This window comes from Penicillium verhagenii (assembly GCF_028828195.1).
Source record: "Penicillium verhagenii strain IBT 33310 chromosome Unknown utg000002l_segment0_segment0, whole genome shotgun sequence".
NCBI lineage: Eukaryota > Fungi > Ascomycota > Eurotiomycetes > Eurotiales > Aspergillaceae > Penicillium > Penicillium verhagenii.
Window position 1 is genome coordinate 387066 of NW_026643166.1, and position 16027 is coordinate 403092.

The following is a 16027-nucleotide window of genomic DNA, read 5'->3' on the forward strand; positions in this document are numbered from 1 at the left end:
GTCTATCAACTCCTACGCTCTTTTCATGTCCTCTTAGGGATTTGTTTCAATTTTTTATCCACAATCCATCTTTTCTCCACTGTAAATCCCGAAAAAGACAAGTTCGGTAAGTGTTGCCAAGCAGTATGGCGCGGCGTCGGTAATCATGAGAGCAAATCATTATCAGATCCTCGGCCCAGGGTCGCCCCGCAATTGTTCAATCCTACTTTAGCTTCGCCCCGTCTTCATTTCCCGTTTATCTTTTGGCAGTTTCCTGCACTTTCTTGTTTTCATTCTAAATTAAAAAACATCTATCACAATGTCTGCCCCCGGAGCTGGTCACGAATTCCCGCCTCAAGAGGTCTCTTGGCAGAAGCGCGACGTCTTACTGTTCGCCAACAGCATTGGCTGCAAGGCCGACGAGCTCCAATTCCTCTACGTAGGTCCACTCGAGACTGCTGATCTTTGTGCAGCTTTTTTTTCTTCTCGTTTTGCCTCTCTCTAATGCTTTCGATAGGAGCTGCACCCCAATTTCTCGGTCTTCCCGACCTATCCCCTTATTCTTCGTATGTCGTGTATCGATCGCAAGGAAACAAGAGGACAACGCTAATCAATATTCAATCTCTCAGCTTTTAAGCTCACAGACAATGAGGTGACTGATTTCTATGCGCGCCAAAAGGCTACTCACATCCCTGGCGTCCCAAAGCTGGATCACCGCCACGGTGTCGATGGCCAGCGTAAGATAACTGTCCTGAAGCCGCTCCCCCCTACTAGTGCTGGGCGCAAATTTGAGCTGCGCAACAAGGTCATCGGCGTTTATGATAAGGGAAAGCCTGGTACCGTCATCGAGACAGAGCAGTCTATCGTCGATAAAGCGACCGGCGAGATCTATGCCAAGGTCCTGTCCAGTGGTTTCTTGGTTGGACAGGGCAACTGGGGCGGTCCCAAGGGTAATTTCAAGACCAAACACCCAGTTGACGACCTGATTACTTACAAATATCAAGGTCCCGCTACTGTTAACTTCCCACCCCCAGAGGGCAAGAACCCCGACGCTGTTCATGTTGTTCAGACCAACATGGAGACTGCGCACCTATACCGGTAAAACTCCACGTTATATCCTTGATTATTGTATGACCGGCGTATTAATTATCTAAATAGTTTGAATGGAGACTACAACCCTCTCCACGCTACCCCGGAGCCAGGCCAGAAGATGGGCTTCGGTGGCATCATCATCCACGGCCTGTTTAGCTGGAACTCCTCTGCTCATGGCATTCTGCGCCTCCTGGGTGGTAGTGATCCGTCAAACTTGAAAGAATTCCAGGCTCGTTTTGCATCGCCTGTTCGTCCTGGTGATACGCTGACCACCGAGATCTGGCGCCTGGGCAATGCTGGAGCTGATGGCTTTGAGGAAATTCGATTTGTCACCAAGAACCAGAATGGCAAGGCTGTTTTGAGCAACGGCCGATGCTTGCTGAAGGTTACTAACCCCAAGAGCAAGCTGTGATTCTGTGGTGCCGGGTCTTTATAATGCTAGTGCTTTATGCATCCCTGTCTATACAGCAGCAATGCTCCGTGCACTGTTTATCATCAAATCCGTCAATAAGCCTTGTCTGCACATGTGATATAAGCAATTTTGATTCCATTTAAATTTACTCGACTCGAGCTTCCTACCTATTCTCCTGCGATACTACTAGGTATTAACACATACTTCTAACGGAAGAGGCTGCAACCCCAGAAAGAGCCGCGATTTGTTCAACCAGCATGATTGGCCAAAATAACAAACCACAGAGCATAAAGTAGCCTCAGCAAACTGTATTTCCCCCACAAAATGATTTGGAACCACTTTAATCAACGTAAAACTAGAGCAAAGGGACTGTTTCTGTTCAGCGAGGTAGCCACGTGACCGTCGGTCATTCCGAGGTTCTAAATAGGAGCTCGGACATTCCCCAGATTGCACCACTTACTTGCCTAACTCAATACGCTCCATTGTACCAAGATCCTTCGCATGAGCTTCACCAGAGCCATGTCTATTCGTTCAGCGATGTCATGGAGTAATCGCCTGTATGTGGAATCCCATCGCGAGCTACCAATGTACCTCGGCTAATATCTGATCAGAACGTCACTCCCCCGCCTGCGGGCTCCACAGAGGGCTAGCTGGGTATGTTGTGGAGGACCTATACATAACTGAGTCTTGATTCATTGTCTAATTTGAACCTTGCTGTGTTTTGGAATAGGCTGCTGTTCCTCGAGGACTTGTACATGTTCCCTTACGATGGAGCTCGAATGAACAAGCCCGCAAAAGCGGGGCTCCCAAGACAAAGACGGCAAACATAGTTGAGATTCCAGATCAAGCAAGGAACTCGGTTATTCTGAAGCAGTTTGACTCTGAGACGGATATCCAAAAAGCTTACGCCACATACTCTAAGGGGTATCTGACGTTGAAAGGGGAAGGTAGCGTCTATAGAGAGCTCCCCTTCCTATCATTGTGAGCCTCCGATTGAAGGAAACCTGTTGAGCTTTCATATGTCTAATCTTAAAATAGTGGGAGGCTTTTTTTGAGGTAAGCCTTGCAAGAATGATACTTGTTTAAGCCCATGTTGATGGTTCCTCACCAGAGAAAATTGTCAATGTCCCAAATGTGTTCACCCAGAAACGAGACAGAGAATTGTTGATACCTTTTCGGTATGCATGGAGCATGAAAAACTGCACTAAGAAGTCTCACGGTGGGAAAAACTAACAGAAGACCAATAGGTCCCCAAGGATATCGATGTGACGTGTATCAAACCGAGTCCCACGGATGTCAAAATTGGCTGTAAGTTTGTCTAGAAGTCCACTTGAGGAATATTACGGGGTTAACAAGCGGGTAAGGGTCTGACGGCCATGAGAGTGTCTATTCTTGGGATTGGCTGGTCGCCCATCAGACTACCAAATTCACGTCTCGGGATCTTGGCCCACACAAATTGTCTGGTGTAAAGTACGGTCTCTTGCTTTACAACACAGGGTTTATTGATTCTAATCCTATATTAAGGCCGCTTGCGAACATCTTCAATGCCGAAAACCAGAACTATCCAGAGGCATCTTACCAAGAGGTGATATCCAACGACAGAGCCTTACTAGATTGGCTGCAAAACATTGTGAGTTTGTCAAAATATTTGTATGCCTTATTTCAAGGCAGTGACTGATGTGACTGGTTTTTGTAGCACGGGCAAGGGTTTTGCTTCATCAAGGGTGTTCCAGTTGACCCCGAGGCAACGAAGGCATTAATTGAGCGAATTGCTTTCATCCGACACACTCATTATGGTATAAATCTGAAGTCCCAACTGACTCTGAGATATTTAGTTCTAACCCTTTTTTTAGGTGGCTTTTGGGACTTTACTGCCGATTTGACCTACAAGGATACGGCATATACCAATGAGCCTCTTGGCGGACACACCGACAATACCTATTTCACCGATCCTGCAAGGCTCCAGCTCTTCCATCTGTTGTCACATACAGATGGAAGTGGAGGTGAGAGCTTACTAGTAGATGCACTCGCAGCAGCTCATGAATTGAAAAAGAAGAGTCCCTTGGATTATGACACCTTGGCCACAGAAAGACATTCATGGCATGCGAGCGGCAATGAAGACGTCTGCATTCAACCTTCCTTCCGCGCCCCTGTTCTTTCCATCCATCCTGATTTTAACAAAGTCTATCAAGTTCGTTGGAACAACTATGATCGCGCACCAAAGAATGATTGGAGTGTTCGCGACCAGACTCGCTGGTACAAGGCGGCTCGGAATTTCAACTCTATTCTTCATAAGCCGAGCAACCAAATCTGGACCCAGTTGAAACCCGGGACAGCCCTGAGTAAGTAATGGCATACTTCGAAGCATATAGCTATAGCTAACTTGTATATTTTCCAGTTTTTGACAATTGGAGAATGTTGCATGGCCGCTCCGAGTTTACTGGGAAGCGAAGAATGTGCGGTGGCTATGGTATGTAATATGCAGAGAAAGAGCCATAAAAACTGAGCGTATGATGGTGCATAATTTCTAACAGGCAAACAGTGAATAACGATGATTTCATTTCACGACTCCGACTCTTGAAACATGGCCGAGAGAAAGTTTTGAACAATCTAGGATCCTCGTACAAGGCAGCTACCCTAGGTAAGCCGATATACTGAAAGTAGCTCATCAAACTGCAAAATCGTACATACTAGTTTCAAGTATTTTTTTTATCGATACATAGTTCCAATTTTAATGGGAATTGCACATAATATGAGCGAAAATCGAACTGAGACCAAACTAGAACTTATTCGATGTTGATGATTTTCACGTGACTTACTGACGTTGTTGGAGCTCGGCCACACCTAAGCTCTTCGCCAACCCTCTACCTCCCCATTTCCACCTTCGACCTATCCTCTCTAAACCAAACCCCTTGCGTTTTAATAACATCTTTTTTATCTGACACGATTGTTTCTAATTCTTTGATAATTCACCACCCATCATGTCCACCCTTGAGGACCTCGACGACCTTGAGCGCGAGACCAGAGACAAGAAGCAAGACCAGGAAGATGGTGACGACAAGAAGCCTAGTGACAATGAGGATGCGGAAATGGCCGATGCCGACAAGAAGGATGAGGAAGAGGAGCTCCTAGATGAGGAAATCCTGCACTCAAGCACCGCAGATATCGTCAAGCGGCGGCGGATGCTGGAGAACGAGATGCGGATTATGAAGAGCGAATTCCAACGTTTGACACACGAGCAAAGTACAATGAGGGAAAAGGTCAAGGATAATCAAGAAAAGATTGAGAACAACAGGTAAGGTCCCACCAGGGACTCCGGGACGGCTCTGGACGAGATGACAAATGCTTCTTTGGTGCTGACATTTGCGCTACCGTTAGACAACTACCATACCTCGTTGGAAACGTTGTCGAGCTATTGGATCTGGATGTGGAGGCTGAGGCAGCGGAGGAAGGAGCCAACATCGATCTGGATGCCACCCGCGTGGGCAAATCCGCTGTCATCAAGACTTCGACCCGTCAGACTATCTTCCTCCCGCTTATCGGTTTGGTCGATCACGAGAAGCTGAAGCCCGCCGACTTGATCGGTGTCAATAAGGACTCATATCTCATTTTGGATACACTACCCGCCGAATATGACAACCGCGTGAAGGCGATGGAGGTCGACGAGAAGCCAACGGAGAAGTACACGGATATCGGTGGTCTGGACAAGCAGATCGAGGAGATCGTCGAGGCTATCGTATGGCCCATGAAGGAGGCCGAGCGATTCAAGAAGCTCGGCATCAAGGCCCCGAAGGGTACGTCCACTGATCTCTTTTCCATTATTCTTGGTCTTTTCTTTTTGCAAGGGCTAACCATAATCCTTGAATTGCAGGTGCCTTGATGTACGGACCCCCCGGTACCGGTAAGACACTTCTGGCCCGAGCCTGTGCCGCCGAGACAAACGCAACCTTCCTTAAGCTCGCCGGTCCCCAACTGGTACAGATGTTCATCGGAGATGGCGCCAAGCTAGTGCGCGACTGCTTCGCCTTGGCCAAGGAGAAGGCCCCCTCAATCATCTTCATTGACGAGTTGGATGCCGTTGGTACCAAGCGTTTCGACTCCGAAAAGTCCGGTGATCGTGAAGTGCAGCGAACCATGCTTGAGCTTCTGAACCAGCTGGATGGTTTCGCCTCGGACGACCGCATCAAGGTCCTGGCCGCGACTAACCGTGTCGATGTTCTCGACCCGGCCTTGTTGCGTTCCGGCCGTCTGGATCGCAAGATCGAGTTCCCTCTGCCTAACGAGGAAGCCCGTGCCAACATCCTCCAGATTCACTCGCGTAAGATGTCCGTGGAGGACACTGTCAACTGGGCTGAATTGGCCCGGTCCACGGATGAGTTCGGTGGTGCCCAGCTCAAGGCCGTGTGTGTTGAGGCTGGTATGATTGCGCTTCGCAAGGGATTGAGCAAGATCGGCCACGAGAACTACGTTGATGCTATTGCTGAGGTCCAGGCTAAGAAGAAGGATACCAACATGGGTATCTACGTCTAAGGCCTATGTTTCAGAATTGGATCTTTCGTTTTATCATCTTTTATGAATTCTTTTCCCCTCTTCTCGTCTCGTGTCATGTATGTGTGGTTCAAGGCATGAATAGGCCGGTAATTCGCTATGCATGCGGGTGGTGCCTCTAAACTAAATATCATGATGATTTCAAACATTGAATAGACTTGTGACGACAATCTTACCGTATGTAACAATCTGATTATTGATTGTACTCAGCGCCATCCTATCTGCACAATCTTCTCTCCCGTGCCTTTTCCCTCCCTATCTATCTTTAATTCCATGTCCTTGCTTACGTATGATCGCTCTCCTCCTTATACATGATCTCTCACGCTCATGCATTTGTGTATCCATCCATTCACCCACATATATGAACCCGCTATCCCCTCACAATTGTCATTTCTTAGATTTCCTGTAATTTACCCCATCATCCTTCCGGCCTTATCTGCTGCAAGGACCTCCTTATCCAGAACCATTTCGACTGTTACTCCTGGGAATATCCTTCAAGGTGCCCATTGGAACTACTGCATTCTCAACCCTGTCAAGGCAGATAACACGCACATCTCCACCGTCTGGTATCTATAGTAAGGCCACCAACACCACATACAGCCTTACGATGTTTAAGTCTCAAGTTTAGCGTGATCTCTGTGCCTACGACTGTTATACAGTAAACTATTTTTAATGTTTATGTCGATGACTCGGAAAGTCTTAAAGTTATTAAGGGCTACCGATCAATCCTGATATATATGCAAATATCTTCATGTCAAAACCCTAGCTGAAACGAACAAAATGCAATGGTGAAGACCATATAAACACCCCCAAACATCACACCATCATTTCAAAAACAAAATATAGAAGGATAAAAAAAAGCTAGGAACATTTGAAGTCCTCGCGGTAGAAATGCTTAGTTCTTACCGGCATCCTTAAGCGTAACAATACGGTTCAAAACAACCTGATCATCAGTCGACTCCCGATCAACAGCATAATAAGCAGATCTGATACCCTGGAAACGAATAGAGTGCTTATTATTCTCAACGTCATCCTCAGCCGCATCCTTAGGCCACGGCGCAGACTTGCTAATATCCTTAAAGCCAGTCTCAATCATAGCGCCGTGGTAAATCTGCTCCGAGTCGGGATCAATATCGGCCAAGAAACCGTTCGGGTGAGCAGAGGGATCCTCCGACTTGAAGAGCGGGTTGAAAGCGCGGACCTCAGCGCGGATGGGGCTGTTATGCGCAGGGGACTCAGCGACCCAGTGGATGAAGGTCTTGGGGCGGGGCGCGGTCTCGCCCTCAGCGGGCTTTTCGTACTTGGCATGAACGACGGTGACGAGGCCGTTGGCGTCCTTTTCGAATGTGGTGGCTGTGATGGGGAAGGGGACCTTCAGGAGACCGATGGTCTTGCCGGGGGCCAGACGGAAGTAGTCGGGTGTGTCGACCTCGCGGAAGTCGGAGCGCTCGATGTAGACGGTCTTGGTGAAGGGGACGTCGTGGGTGCCGAAGGCGGGGTCCTTGGAGAAGGGCACGTCGCACATCTCCAGGTGGTCGTCGGGGAGGTCGTCGATGATGACCTTCAGCGGCTCGAGGACGACCATCAGGCGGGGGACGGTGGTTTCGAGGTACTGGCGGACGCTCTGGTCGAAGCGGTGCATCTGGACATTTGTGACGGCCTTTGTGACGCCGATTTCGTTGACGAAGTTCAGGATGGCGCCGGGGGGAACTCCGCGGCGGCGCAGGGCGATGAGGGTGTAGAGGCGAGGATCATCCCAGTCACGGACGTGGCCCTCCTTTACGAGCTGGATGATCTTGCGCTTGGAGAGGACGGTTCCGGTGATGTTGAGACGGCCGTATTCGCGCTGCATGGGACGGTAGACGTCGAGCTTGTCGTTGAGCCATTCGTAGGAGACACGGGAGAGCTCGAACTCTGTTGTGCACAGGGAGTGAGTGATGCCCTCGATACTGTCGCACAGGCAGTGGGCGAAATCGTAGGTCGGGAAGCACTTCAGTCCCTTGGCATGGTGGTGCTCCTTGTCGCTCTCGGGAATGCGCCATGCGAACAGATCCCACATCTGTGGGTTAGGGTCCTCCAGATCCTGCTTCATGCGCAGAGCAGCCTCTCCGGCCTTGTACTTGCCATCACGCATCGCACGGAACTCAGTGAGAGACTCCTCAATGGGGCGCGTGCGATGGCTACAGGCATAGCGCTGACCACCACGCTGACCGTCCTCTCCCTCACCACGCTGAGCCTTGACCTCAGCCTTGGTGCAGTGGCAGACATAAGCGCCATCACGCTTGATCAGCTCCTCAGCAAGTTCGTAAAGACGCTCAAAGTTGTCACTGGCATTTGTCTCCCGCACGGGCTTGAAGCCAAGCCAGGAGACAATGTCGCGGATAGCATTGTAGTATCGTTCCTCCTCGCCGGCGGGGTTTGTGTCGTCGAAACGGAGGATGCACTCACCTCCGTGGTGGCGCGCGAAGCCAAAGTTTACGGCAATGGCCTTGCTGTGTCCGATGTGAAGGAAACCGTTGGGCTCGGGCGGGAAACGGGTGCGGATCTTGGGATGGGTCTCGGAGAGAGGTCTCTCCTGGTAGACGTCGGAGAGGAATCCGGACTTGAAGATGGATTCGGGGTCGCGGGGAGCAGCGGGCTCCTTTGCTGCCTTCTGTGGCTTGGACTGCTTCTCCTTGGTGGGCTTGGGGCCCTGCTCTTTCTTCAATTTCTTCTCTCTCTCTCTTTGCTCCTTCTTGAGCTGCTTCTTAGAAGGACCGGCGGGGGCGGCGGGGTCAGCAGGAGTGGCGGGAGTAGCCTCCTGAGCGGCCACCTTGGGCCGCTCTGGCAAGTCAACAGGCTTTGCCGGATCCATTCTTGAAGTTATGAGTTCTCAATGGCGGGGGAGATAATTTTTATGGAGGGGCTGCGATGCTTTCTTATCAGTCCCCATTCGCTTATCGGGCCGATTAAACCCCGGATGAGTCATATAGTATACTTCAAAGATAAACATTGAATGCAGGTGTTTTTATTTGCACGATTGACTGATCATATGATATGTAATAAAAACTAAAGTATCAAGGAGTGTCAGAAGATGACATGTTACACTAGTTGGTAAGATACAGGTCAAATTTCGACATTGGTTTGAGTCATGGAAAAAGGTATTGTATATTACCAATAATGTACATGTAGAGAGAATGTAAATACAGTGATGGTACAAAATGTACAAAGGAGAAAAATAAGGGAACACAAGATGCTCCTCAAGACCAAAGTGCCGTACAATATTGCCAATCTAAATGCGAGTCGATAGACTGAGACCAGACGACAAGACTCACGGCACCAAGGAGCACGAGGGAATAAGAAAGAAAAGGCCAACATCATAGTACATGAACAGTCCAGTCGCCGATCATGCTCATTAAAACCAGAGAAACGCCAGATGCCACTAAGCCTGACGGGTAGTATGTGCCATGCAAAAAGAGGGAATGAGAGAAAGAGAGAGACAGAGAGGGAAAAAAAATGCAACAGCACCATAACAAAGAAATAAAAATGCGGGGTATAGGGCGTGTGAATCGAGATAGAAGACAAAGAGAGGATTGAGGTATGTTTAAAAGAGTTGGTGGATATTGACGAGCTCGGAATTTCCCGGGCGATCGCGTTCCATATGAAACCACCAATCCCGGCCCATTTTATGATTCCAGGATCCAGTGCAAGAATCCTTCTCCCAAGGAAGGGCAGAGTTGGATCCGATGCTCATGGTGGTGACAGGAGTAGTAGGGGTTGCCGGGGTGCCTGTCGATCGCCCACTTAAGCTACCCCATCCAAATCGCGAGGTAGTTGTTGAAGATGGAGAGGCTATATCTTCGATCACTGGCAAAGAGACCGTACTGCGGCTATCAAAACAATGGACACCCATCCCGGCAGCGTATGATAATGACTGATTGGATGCAAGCAATTGCTTCCATCCGATTAAACCACCATCTGATTCCTGACCAGTAATATCGGGACGCAGGAGGAATCGTGGAATAGACGCATTGGTCAGGGGGTCTCTGAGACCTATACGGCCCATGTAAGCCGGCATTCGAAATTCGTATACTGTTCTTGGCCCCTTATGCTCGTCGTCGAGGTCAGGAGATCGGTTTTTATATCGCTCGGCGGCAGCCCATATGCCATAGTCATCCATTTCTTGTTCGGGCTCATCTTCGAATGATGCTGCAAGGGCATTGTCGGGCAGAAAGTCATCGGAAAAATCTTGGATCAATACGGGAAGGCCGGCTTCCGGGTCTTTGATAGCCATATCGATGAAAGTTTGTGCACGAATTCGCGAACTGGTCAGGTTATTCCCGGAGGGTAAGGCGAGTGGCCGAGTATTGACCGAGCCGTGGGAGCTGCGAGGCAAGCTGTATCGGTCGGGTCGTAACAGAGCTTGGCCTTTAGTGATGGGTCGGCAAACGGCTTGTAAAGCACCGGGAGGTTCCACGTCGTTCGGCGCACGAAGGGTTTCGAGTTCTGGGAATCCGGCGGAGAGAATGCTTTGGGCGAGATGAGAATTGGGGGTGTCGGAATTTTTCTTGGGGTTCTGGAAAGGGAGACAGTCGAGTTGGGTGAGGGCTGTGCCGGGATCTGGACAAGCTACATCCCAGTGTAGGTATTTCAGGGTCGAAGAAGCCAAGATGGGCTGGAAAACCATTCCTTCATCAGGCATAATAGGACATTTGGCGGTTTGTACAAATTTGAAGCGTTCGAGTTGGCGAAGCGAGGAGAGAATCTTGGAGATGACAAGTAGAGACTCAATGTTCTGCTCCACCAGGACAAACGACTTGAGAGAGAGGGATTCCTGACGAGAGGTATATTGGGTCAGACCACCCTCTGTGACCCCAGGTAGGTTCTCCAATCTCAAGGATTCTAGCGCAGGCAGGCACAATAAAGTACTATCGGCAAAAGCATCCTCATTAAAAGAAGAGATGCATAGGTTCTTCAAAGAAGGGAGAAGATCAATCATGCGCAAAAAGAGACTGGGTTCTAGTGCCCCGTTCCCATTCAATCCATACAGCATCAATGTTTCCAGAGTCGTCCATGAGACATGGTAATCCAAGAACTCGAACATTTGGCAGGGGCCCAGGCTGCCCGGGCAGGAGTCACCCCGCGGTGACATTTCAGTCACTTCAGCTGCCTCCCCCAGAACCCAGGTATGCTCTTTCAACTTCTTGCGTGTGGATAAAGCGTGTGTCAATCGGTCAAACTCATGGTGATAAGGAATTGTCAGGCCAAGTAATCGCTCCAGGTTCGGACAAACCATAACAACGGAGGCAATCAGATCGCGATACTCTTGCCACTGTGCGCTTTGTTTTGTAGTCGTGAAGAGCAAGTCCATCTGGGGAACGCGTAACTCGCGGACTTGATTTGCTAGTGACTTTCGCTCTCGCAAGGTGCGTCTCAACAGCTTTAAGCGACTGCCTCTTTTCAGACGATATTTCTTCAATTGGGCGGGTGAGTCGTTGCCAACAATGTGTATTTGCGTATATCTAAAGTTGAATAAATTCCATATTAGTATCTTGAACTTTCAAGGGTGTTTGTTCTAGCTTACAGTCGTGCGCGAACTACCTTCTCCCATGACCTACAGGTCAAGGATAAGGCGTGAAGGTCGCGTTGAAAGCATGTTGTGCAGCCCGTCTGGTGAGAGGCCTTGTGGAAGTTTTCGAGGTTATCGATGATGGCATCGTATACCTCGTGGGGTACTCGTCGTTGAACGGGCTCGATGCTCTTGGGGATTGACCCCACTGAATCGCATTGGCGAGATGAGGGAGTTGGAGATGTGGGCGGGTTGGAGGTTGGCGCGGTCGAGGCGGTATAGTTAGATCTGTAGGAGGAAATGGAGGAGGTTCGCGATGGGACCGGCTGAACGGTCACTGTCCAATCCTTGCCATCGTCATGCGGGATATTGTAGGGCACAGCAGGGCTATCCGGTCTACTGGCTACGACACTCATTCTGAATTGAGTCGCCTGGCATCGGAAGCGTCAAGAGCGCGCAAATAGAGCCGACAAAGAATTCCAATGGACGAACAAATGGGACAGAAGAATAAGGTGTTCGGAGAACGGGAGGCGGGGGAGGGAAAGACAGCGTAGGAATGTAGGGAGGTTTCACGACCCACGGATGGACGGGAGAGTGTCGTAATACGGAGAAAGATCGACAGGAATTCCAGGTGAGGTCACTGAAAGGGTGTATAAACAAATAACACGTCAAGATGGATATGGAGGTCGGAGGTGTTGTTTTTGCAATCTCTTTACCAGAGGATGTATCAGTGAAGTGAGAAGGGGATATCAAAATGCGTGACTTCCGCTCGTACTCTCTCTCATTGCTGATTTGCTTAGAGGGTCCGGAAAAAGCATTGGTCGATCAACCCCCACATCATGTTCTGCTCGTGCTAAGCGGAGAACTGACAGGGGCCGGTTCAGGGGTTGGACTAACCCATCACATCCACGCCCTAAGCCCGAACCGTGTAGGATCCTCTTAAGTCTTGACTCTTGACAAAGAAGTTTGGGATTTGGTTCTTCATACTTCATTTCAATCTTACAGTCTCCCTTACCTAGACCATGCCACGCGTTCTCATAGAACTATCCAGGTTATTTCTTGATTTCTATGCATATGAGTTGACCTGTCAGGCTAATATTTCCGAACAAAACAGAAAAAGACCTTCAAATCCTTTTCAGGAACGCGGTTCGTGAACTTCAGCCCTAGTCTCGAAAAGGCATAGTCTAGAGGGGTCAGTGGGTCACTTGCCCCTTTTTCTCTTTTTTTCTTCTTTTTTTTCGTCTCTTTTTCGTTCTTTTTTGGCGAATTTCTCACCTTCAATGCCACTAATGCACCTACTCTTGTCAGGTAAGAACCCCCCGGGAAAATACTCATTGCATTTGTACTTCAAACTGCACTAGCTTTGTTTCAAAGACGAGAAGAGATGAGGAAGGACTTTTCGAGTTTACACTCTGCATGATTATACCAATAATAGTCACAAAACCCTCCCTTCTATTCCAAAGCGCCAGAGAGAAAAAAAAGCGCTCGTTTAAAAGTAGAGAATCGGTGGCGTAGAGACTAGTCCGAGGGTGAAGTCAAAACAAGGCAAGATTCTCCATAGAATGCATACAGAACCCACGTTTATTTTTATTTTTAATTCATAATGCTTTCTAATATTAATTAATACGTACACTGTTTCGCCCCTTAACTCCGAAGTCGCCACGGACTGCAAAACATGCTTCGCTCTAACTACTAGTAGCGACCAATTTAATGGAAACAAGCATAATATCAATAAAAGAACTATTAGACTTTCCCAAGCAATGACGATCTGCACTGATGGATTTAATTCCCAGCTAATCAAGAGGGCCTCGTAAAGGGTTTGGAAATCTGCTATGTTTACTCCCTAAAGAACATTGAAACAAGAGGTTTTGTATGAAAATAAATCCAAAAAAAACCCCTCTCGGATGTCACGGCTTGAAGAGAAAAAAAAAAGAAAAAAAAAGCTCGGCATAATTCACTCGGCATGGAACAACGGAGTAAGCCAATGGTAATACATGGGCGACGCCTCCAATCGAAACCCGATCTGGTGGGGAAAAACGAACCCCGTCGTCCTGGCCTAATGACCAATCGCTCCTTACGATCTGACTCTCGCGGCTCCTAGATCGCGTGCTGCTCCATCACACATGAGCAGCTGAACGCGATTTGGAATTTCGAGGGTTCCACCCCATGTGTTTTATCGTATACTACATGATTCATGGGCGTACTCGGGTCCTCATCCACAGGTCTCCATCTGCCACGAGGTGCGGCTGACGATCGTGTTCAACTTACTCGGTACAGCCTAAGGAGTTCCCATTTCCGAAATCAGGAATCGGGTCCACTTGTCTTATCTTGAGATGTTTTGGGCGAATGCAAGACACGGGAAAAGGTGCTTGTTTTTTGGCTTGTCTTGAATATTCAGATGAAATATACATGCAACAATGCATGTCATATCATATCCACATCCAGAAATAGAGAATTATCTGACCAATGATGCATGTTGTTGACTCTATCTGATTTCTGAATTTCCAGATCTAACTCAAACCGCCAAATCTCCATGACAACATCAGCGCTATCTCGAAATACTGGTTTCATGGTCCTTATCTATGAAACGAGGACGTGGCTTGATAGCATGCGTGTGCTATCTAGTCATGAAATTCACCATACTTGAAATATCTACCAGCACTTGAGAAATTGAGTGTCTTTTTTTCAAGGGGATGTGTGGTATTACTTGCTTAGGTAGTGTATACTACGGAGCACGTACATACTATGTACTTTGTGCAGGCTTATACTACGCCAAAATTAAGAATAAGCCACATCATGCATAGCAATATACATAGACGCAAGTTAAATCACTTTGTCGCACAACGGTGACCCACTCAACCTCAAGTCTTGAAAGCTTTGCATGAACCAAGCAGGTATTTTTTGCCATCATTTATATGTAATTTCTAATTTATGTACTCTTGTAGCAAATGTTGCAATCAAGCAAACCTTTGATTGATAGGACAAGCCCCTTTCTGAGCCATCTCTACTTCAAATACTATGTACATTTCTCTCTATCCGAGCCATTCATATGCTCCAGTTTTATTAAATATGAGCCTCGGGATCCTCAAGCAACCGAGATGCCTCCCCAGTATGTGTATCATACACAAATCCATGTAATTGCAAGCCACCCGACTTCGCAGCATCAACAACCTCGGGGAACTGACGCAAAGAGCGCAACTGATCCAGAACATTCAATTTAACAAACGCGCGATCCGATTCGGCTTCCGGTAGTCGATCAATGGTGTCTTTATGCGTGGAATGCAGAGAATCAAGCTTGCTATTGTACAAGAAACCCGTCAGTTTCGCCGCCCAATATGTATAACCTGGTCGGAAAAATGCACGACAATAATTTCTTACCTTTGCCATGGTCCCTGCAGTCCATTTCTTGATGCAGCCTTTACTATTTGACATCCATAATGTCCACAGACAACTATATGGCGCACCTGCAAACAATTTTGTTAACTTCTCGGGCTCCGGATAGTGGTTTTCCTTCAATATTTGGGTACTCACCCCAAGAACCGAAACAGCATATTTCACAGCAGTCTCACTGGACAAATCGCCTTCAATAATCATGTTGCCAATATTTCGGTGTACCATCATTTCATCAGGGAGGAGATTGAGAATAGTAGTTTCTTGGAACCCGCTATCAGAGCATCCGATCCAGAGAATCTGTTGGGTTGGTTGTTGCAGACTAGGAATGAAATCGGCCTGCAGAGGCGCCGCCTCGAATTTCCCAAACCGAGTGTTTCCCATCATGATCCTCGAGCAAGAAGCAGTGTGAGCCAATCGGGCGCAAGTCAGGTTCGCACGGAAAGAGGGAAGAAGGGATCGTGATGCACGAGCGAGCGGAGATATCATGAAGAGTTCGAATGATCCGTATATTGACAAGCGATGGTTATTTTTTCTTCACCAGAAAAAAAGGCTAGATAGTTGGAGCAGGTTCGGATTTGAAGGTGGAATGAAATAAATCTCGGTCAACGCAAGGGAAAGTGCGGCGCAGAACTTGCCTTTTATAAGGACGTATGCGAACAAGTGGAGCTCATCGAACAGAGCTCCGATTCTCGCTGGGGCTTCTTGTTGTAATAGTTGGACCCTCTTAATATTGAAGTTTTTGATTTGATTGGGCTCTGAATCATGGACTTCTCCGGATCACGAACGGCGATTGCCGATTCAGTGAGTATAACGTACGCTAGAAACCCCGAACTTCAACGGCTCCGAGTATTTGCCGACACTTTCGGCCGAGTCCCACTCTGCCCCCCGATCCCCCCGGATACAGCCCTAAATCGAGATAAGATCCGCTGTAATTATAGCTGCATCGACAACGGCGTGCACCTAATAACTTTATTTGGGCTCTTTGGTTTCATTGTTTTGGGGCAAGAGCTCCGATTTTGACTTCGCGGAATTGGCCCGAGCTTGGAAGAGAGGTT

At 48.2% G+C, this 16027-nt stretch overlaps 6 protein-coding genes across 6 annotated transcripts; 3 read left to right on the forward strand and 3 right to left on the reverse strand.

The window, feature by feature from the left end:
• Positions 1–298: 298 nt before the first annotated feature.
• Positions 299–1483, forward strand: N7466_000145 (putative peroxisomal dehydratase; the record flags this gene model as incomplete). Its single annotated transcript, XM_057159543.1, has 4 exons — positions 299–418; positions 497–545; positions 609–1077; positions 1138–1483. The coding sequence occupies 4 exons, from the start codon at positions 299–301 to the stop codon at positions 1481–1483; spliced, it is 984 nt and encodes a 327-aa protein (XP_057025791.1).
• Positions 1484–2002: 519 nt separating this feature from the next.
• Positions 2003–4283, forward strand: N7466_000146 (putative trimethyllysine dioxygenase TmlH; the record flags this gene model as incomplete). Its single annotated transcript, XM_057159544.1, has 10 exons — positions 2003–2040; positions 2095–2137; positions 2214–2435; positions 2731–2791; positions 2848–3113; positions 3180–3279; positions 3337–3825; positions 3882–3953; positions 4026–4124; positions 4207–4283. The coding sequence occupies 10 exons, from the start codon at positions 2003–2005 to the stop codon at positions 4281–4283; spliced, it is 1467 nt and encodes a 488-aa protein (XP_057025792.1).
• A 181-nt stretch (positions 4284–4464) lies between these two features.
• On the forward strand, positions 4465–6013 carry N7466_000147 (proteasome regulatory particle base subunit RPT5; the record flags this gene model as incomplete). The annotated part of the gene is made up of 3 exons (XM_057159545.1): positions 4465–4778; positions 4862–5277; positions 5355–6013. The coding sequence occupies 3 exons, from the start codon at positions 4465–4467 to the stop codon at positions 6011–6013; spliced, it is 1389 nt and encodes a 462-aa protein (XP_057025793.1).
• A 913-nt stretch (positions 6014–6926) lies between these two features.
• N7466_000148 (glutamine--tRNA ligase) lies at positions 6927–8885 on the reverse strand (the record flags this gene model as incomplete). Its single annotated transcript, XM_057159546.1, has 1 exon — positions 6927–8885. One exon carries the CDS (start codon positions 8883–8885, stop codon positions 6927–6929), a length of 1959 nt encoding a protein of 652 aa, XP_057025794.1.
• Positions 8886–9614: 729 nt separating this feature from the next.
• N7466_000149 (uncharacterized protein) lies at positions 9615–11995 on the reverse strand (the record flags this gene model as incomplete). Its single annotated transcript, XM_057159547.1, has 2 exons — positions 9615–11532; positions 11595–11995. 2 exons carry the CDS (start codon positions 11993–11995, stop codon positions 9615–9617), a joined length of 2319 nt encoding a protein of 772 aa, XP_057025795.1.
• A 2647-nt stretch (positions 11996–14642) lies between these two features.
• Positions 14643–15353, reverse strand: N7466_000150 (putative carbonate dehydratase; the record flags this gene model as incomplete). The annotated part of the gene is made up of 3 exons (XM_057159548.1): positions 14643–14877; positions 14958–15043; positions 15111–15353. The coding sequence occupies 3 exons, from the start codon at positions 15351–15353 to the stop codon at positions 14643–14645; spliced, it is 564 nt and encodes a 187-aa protein (XP_057025796.1).
• Between the last annotated feature and the right edge of the window lie 674 nt (positions 15354–16027).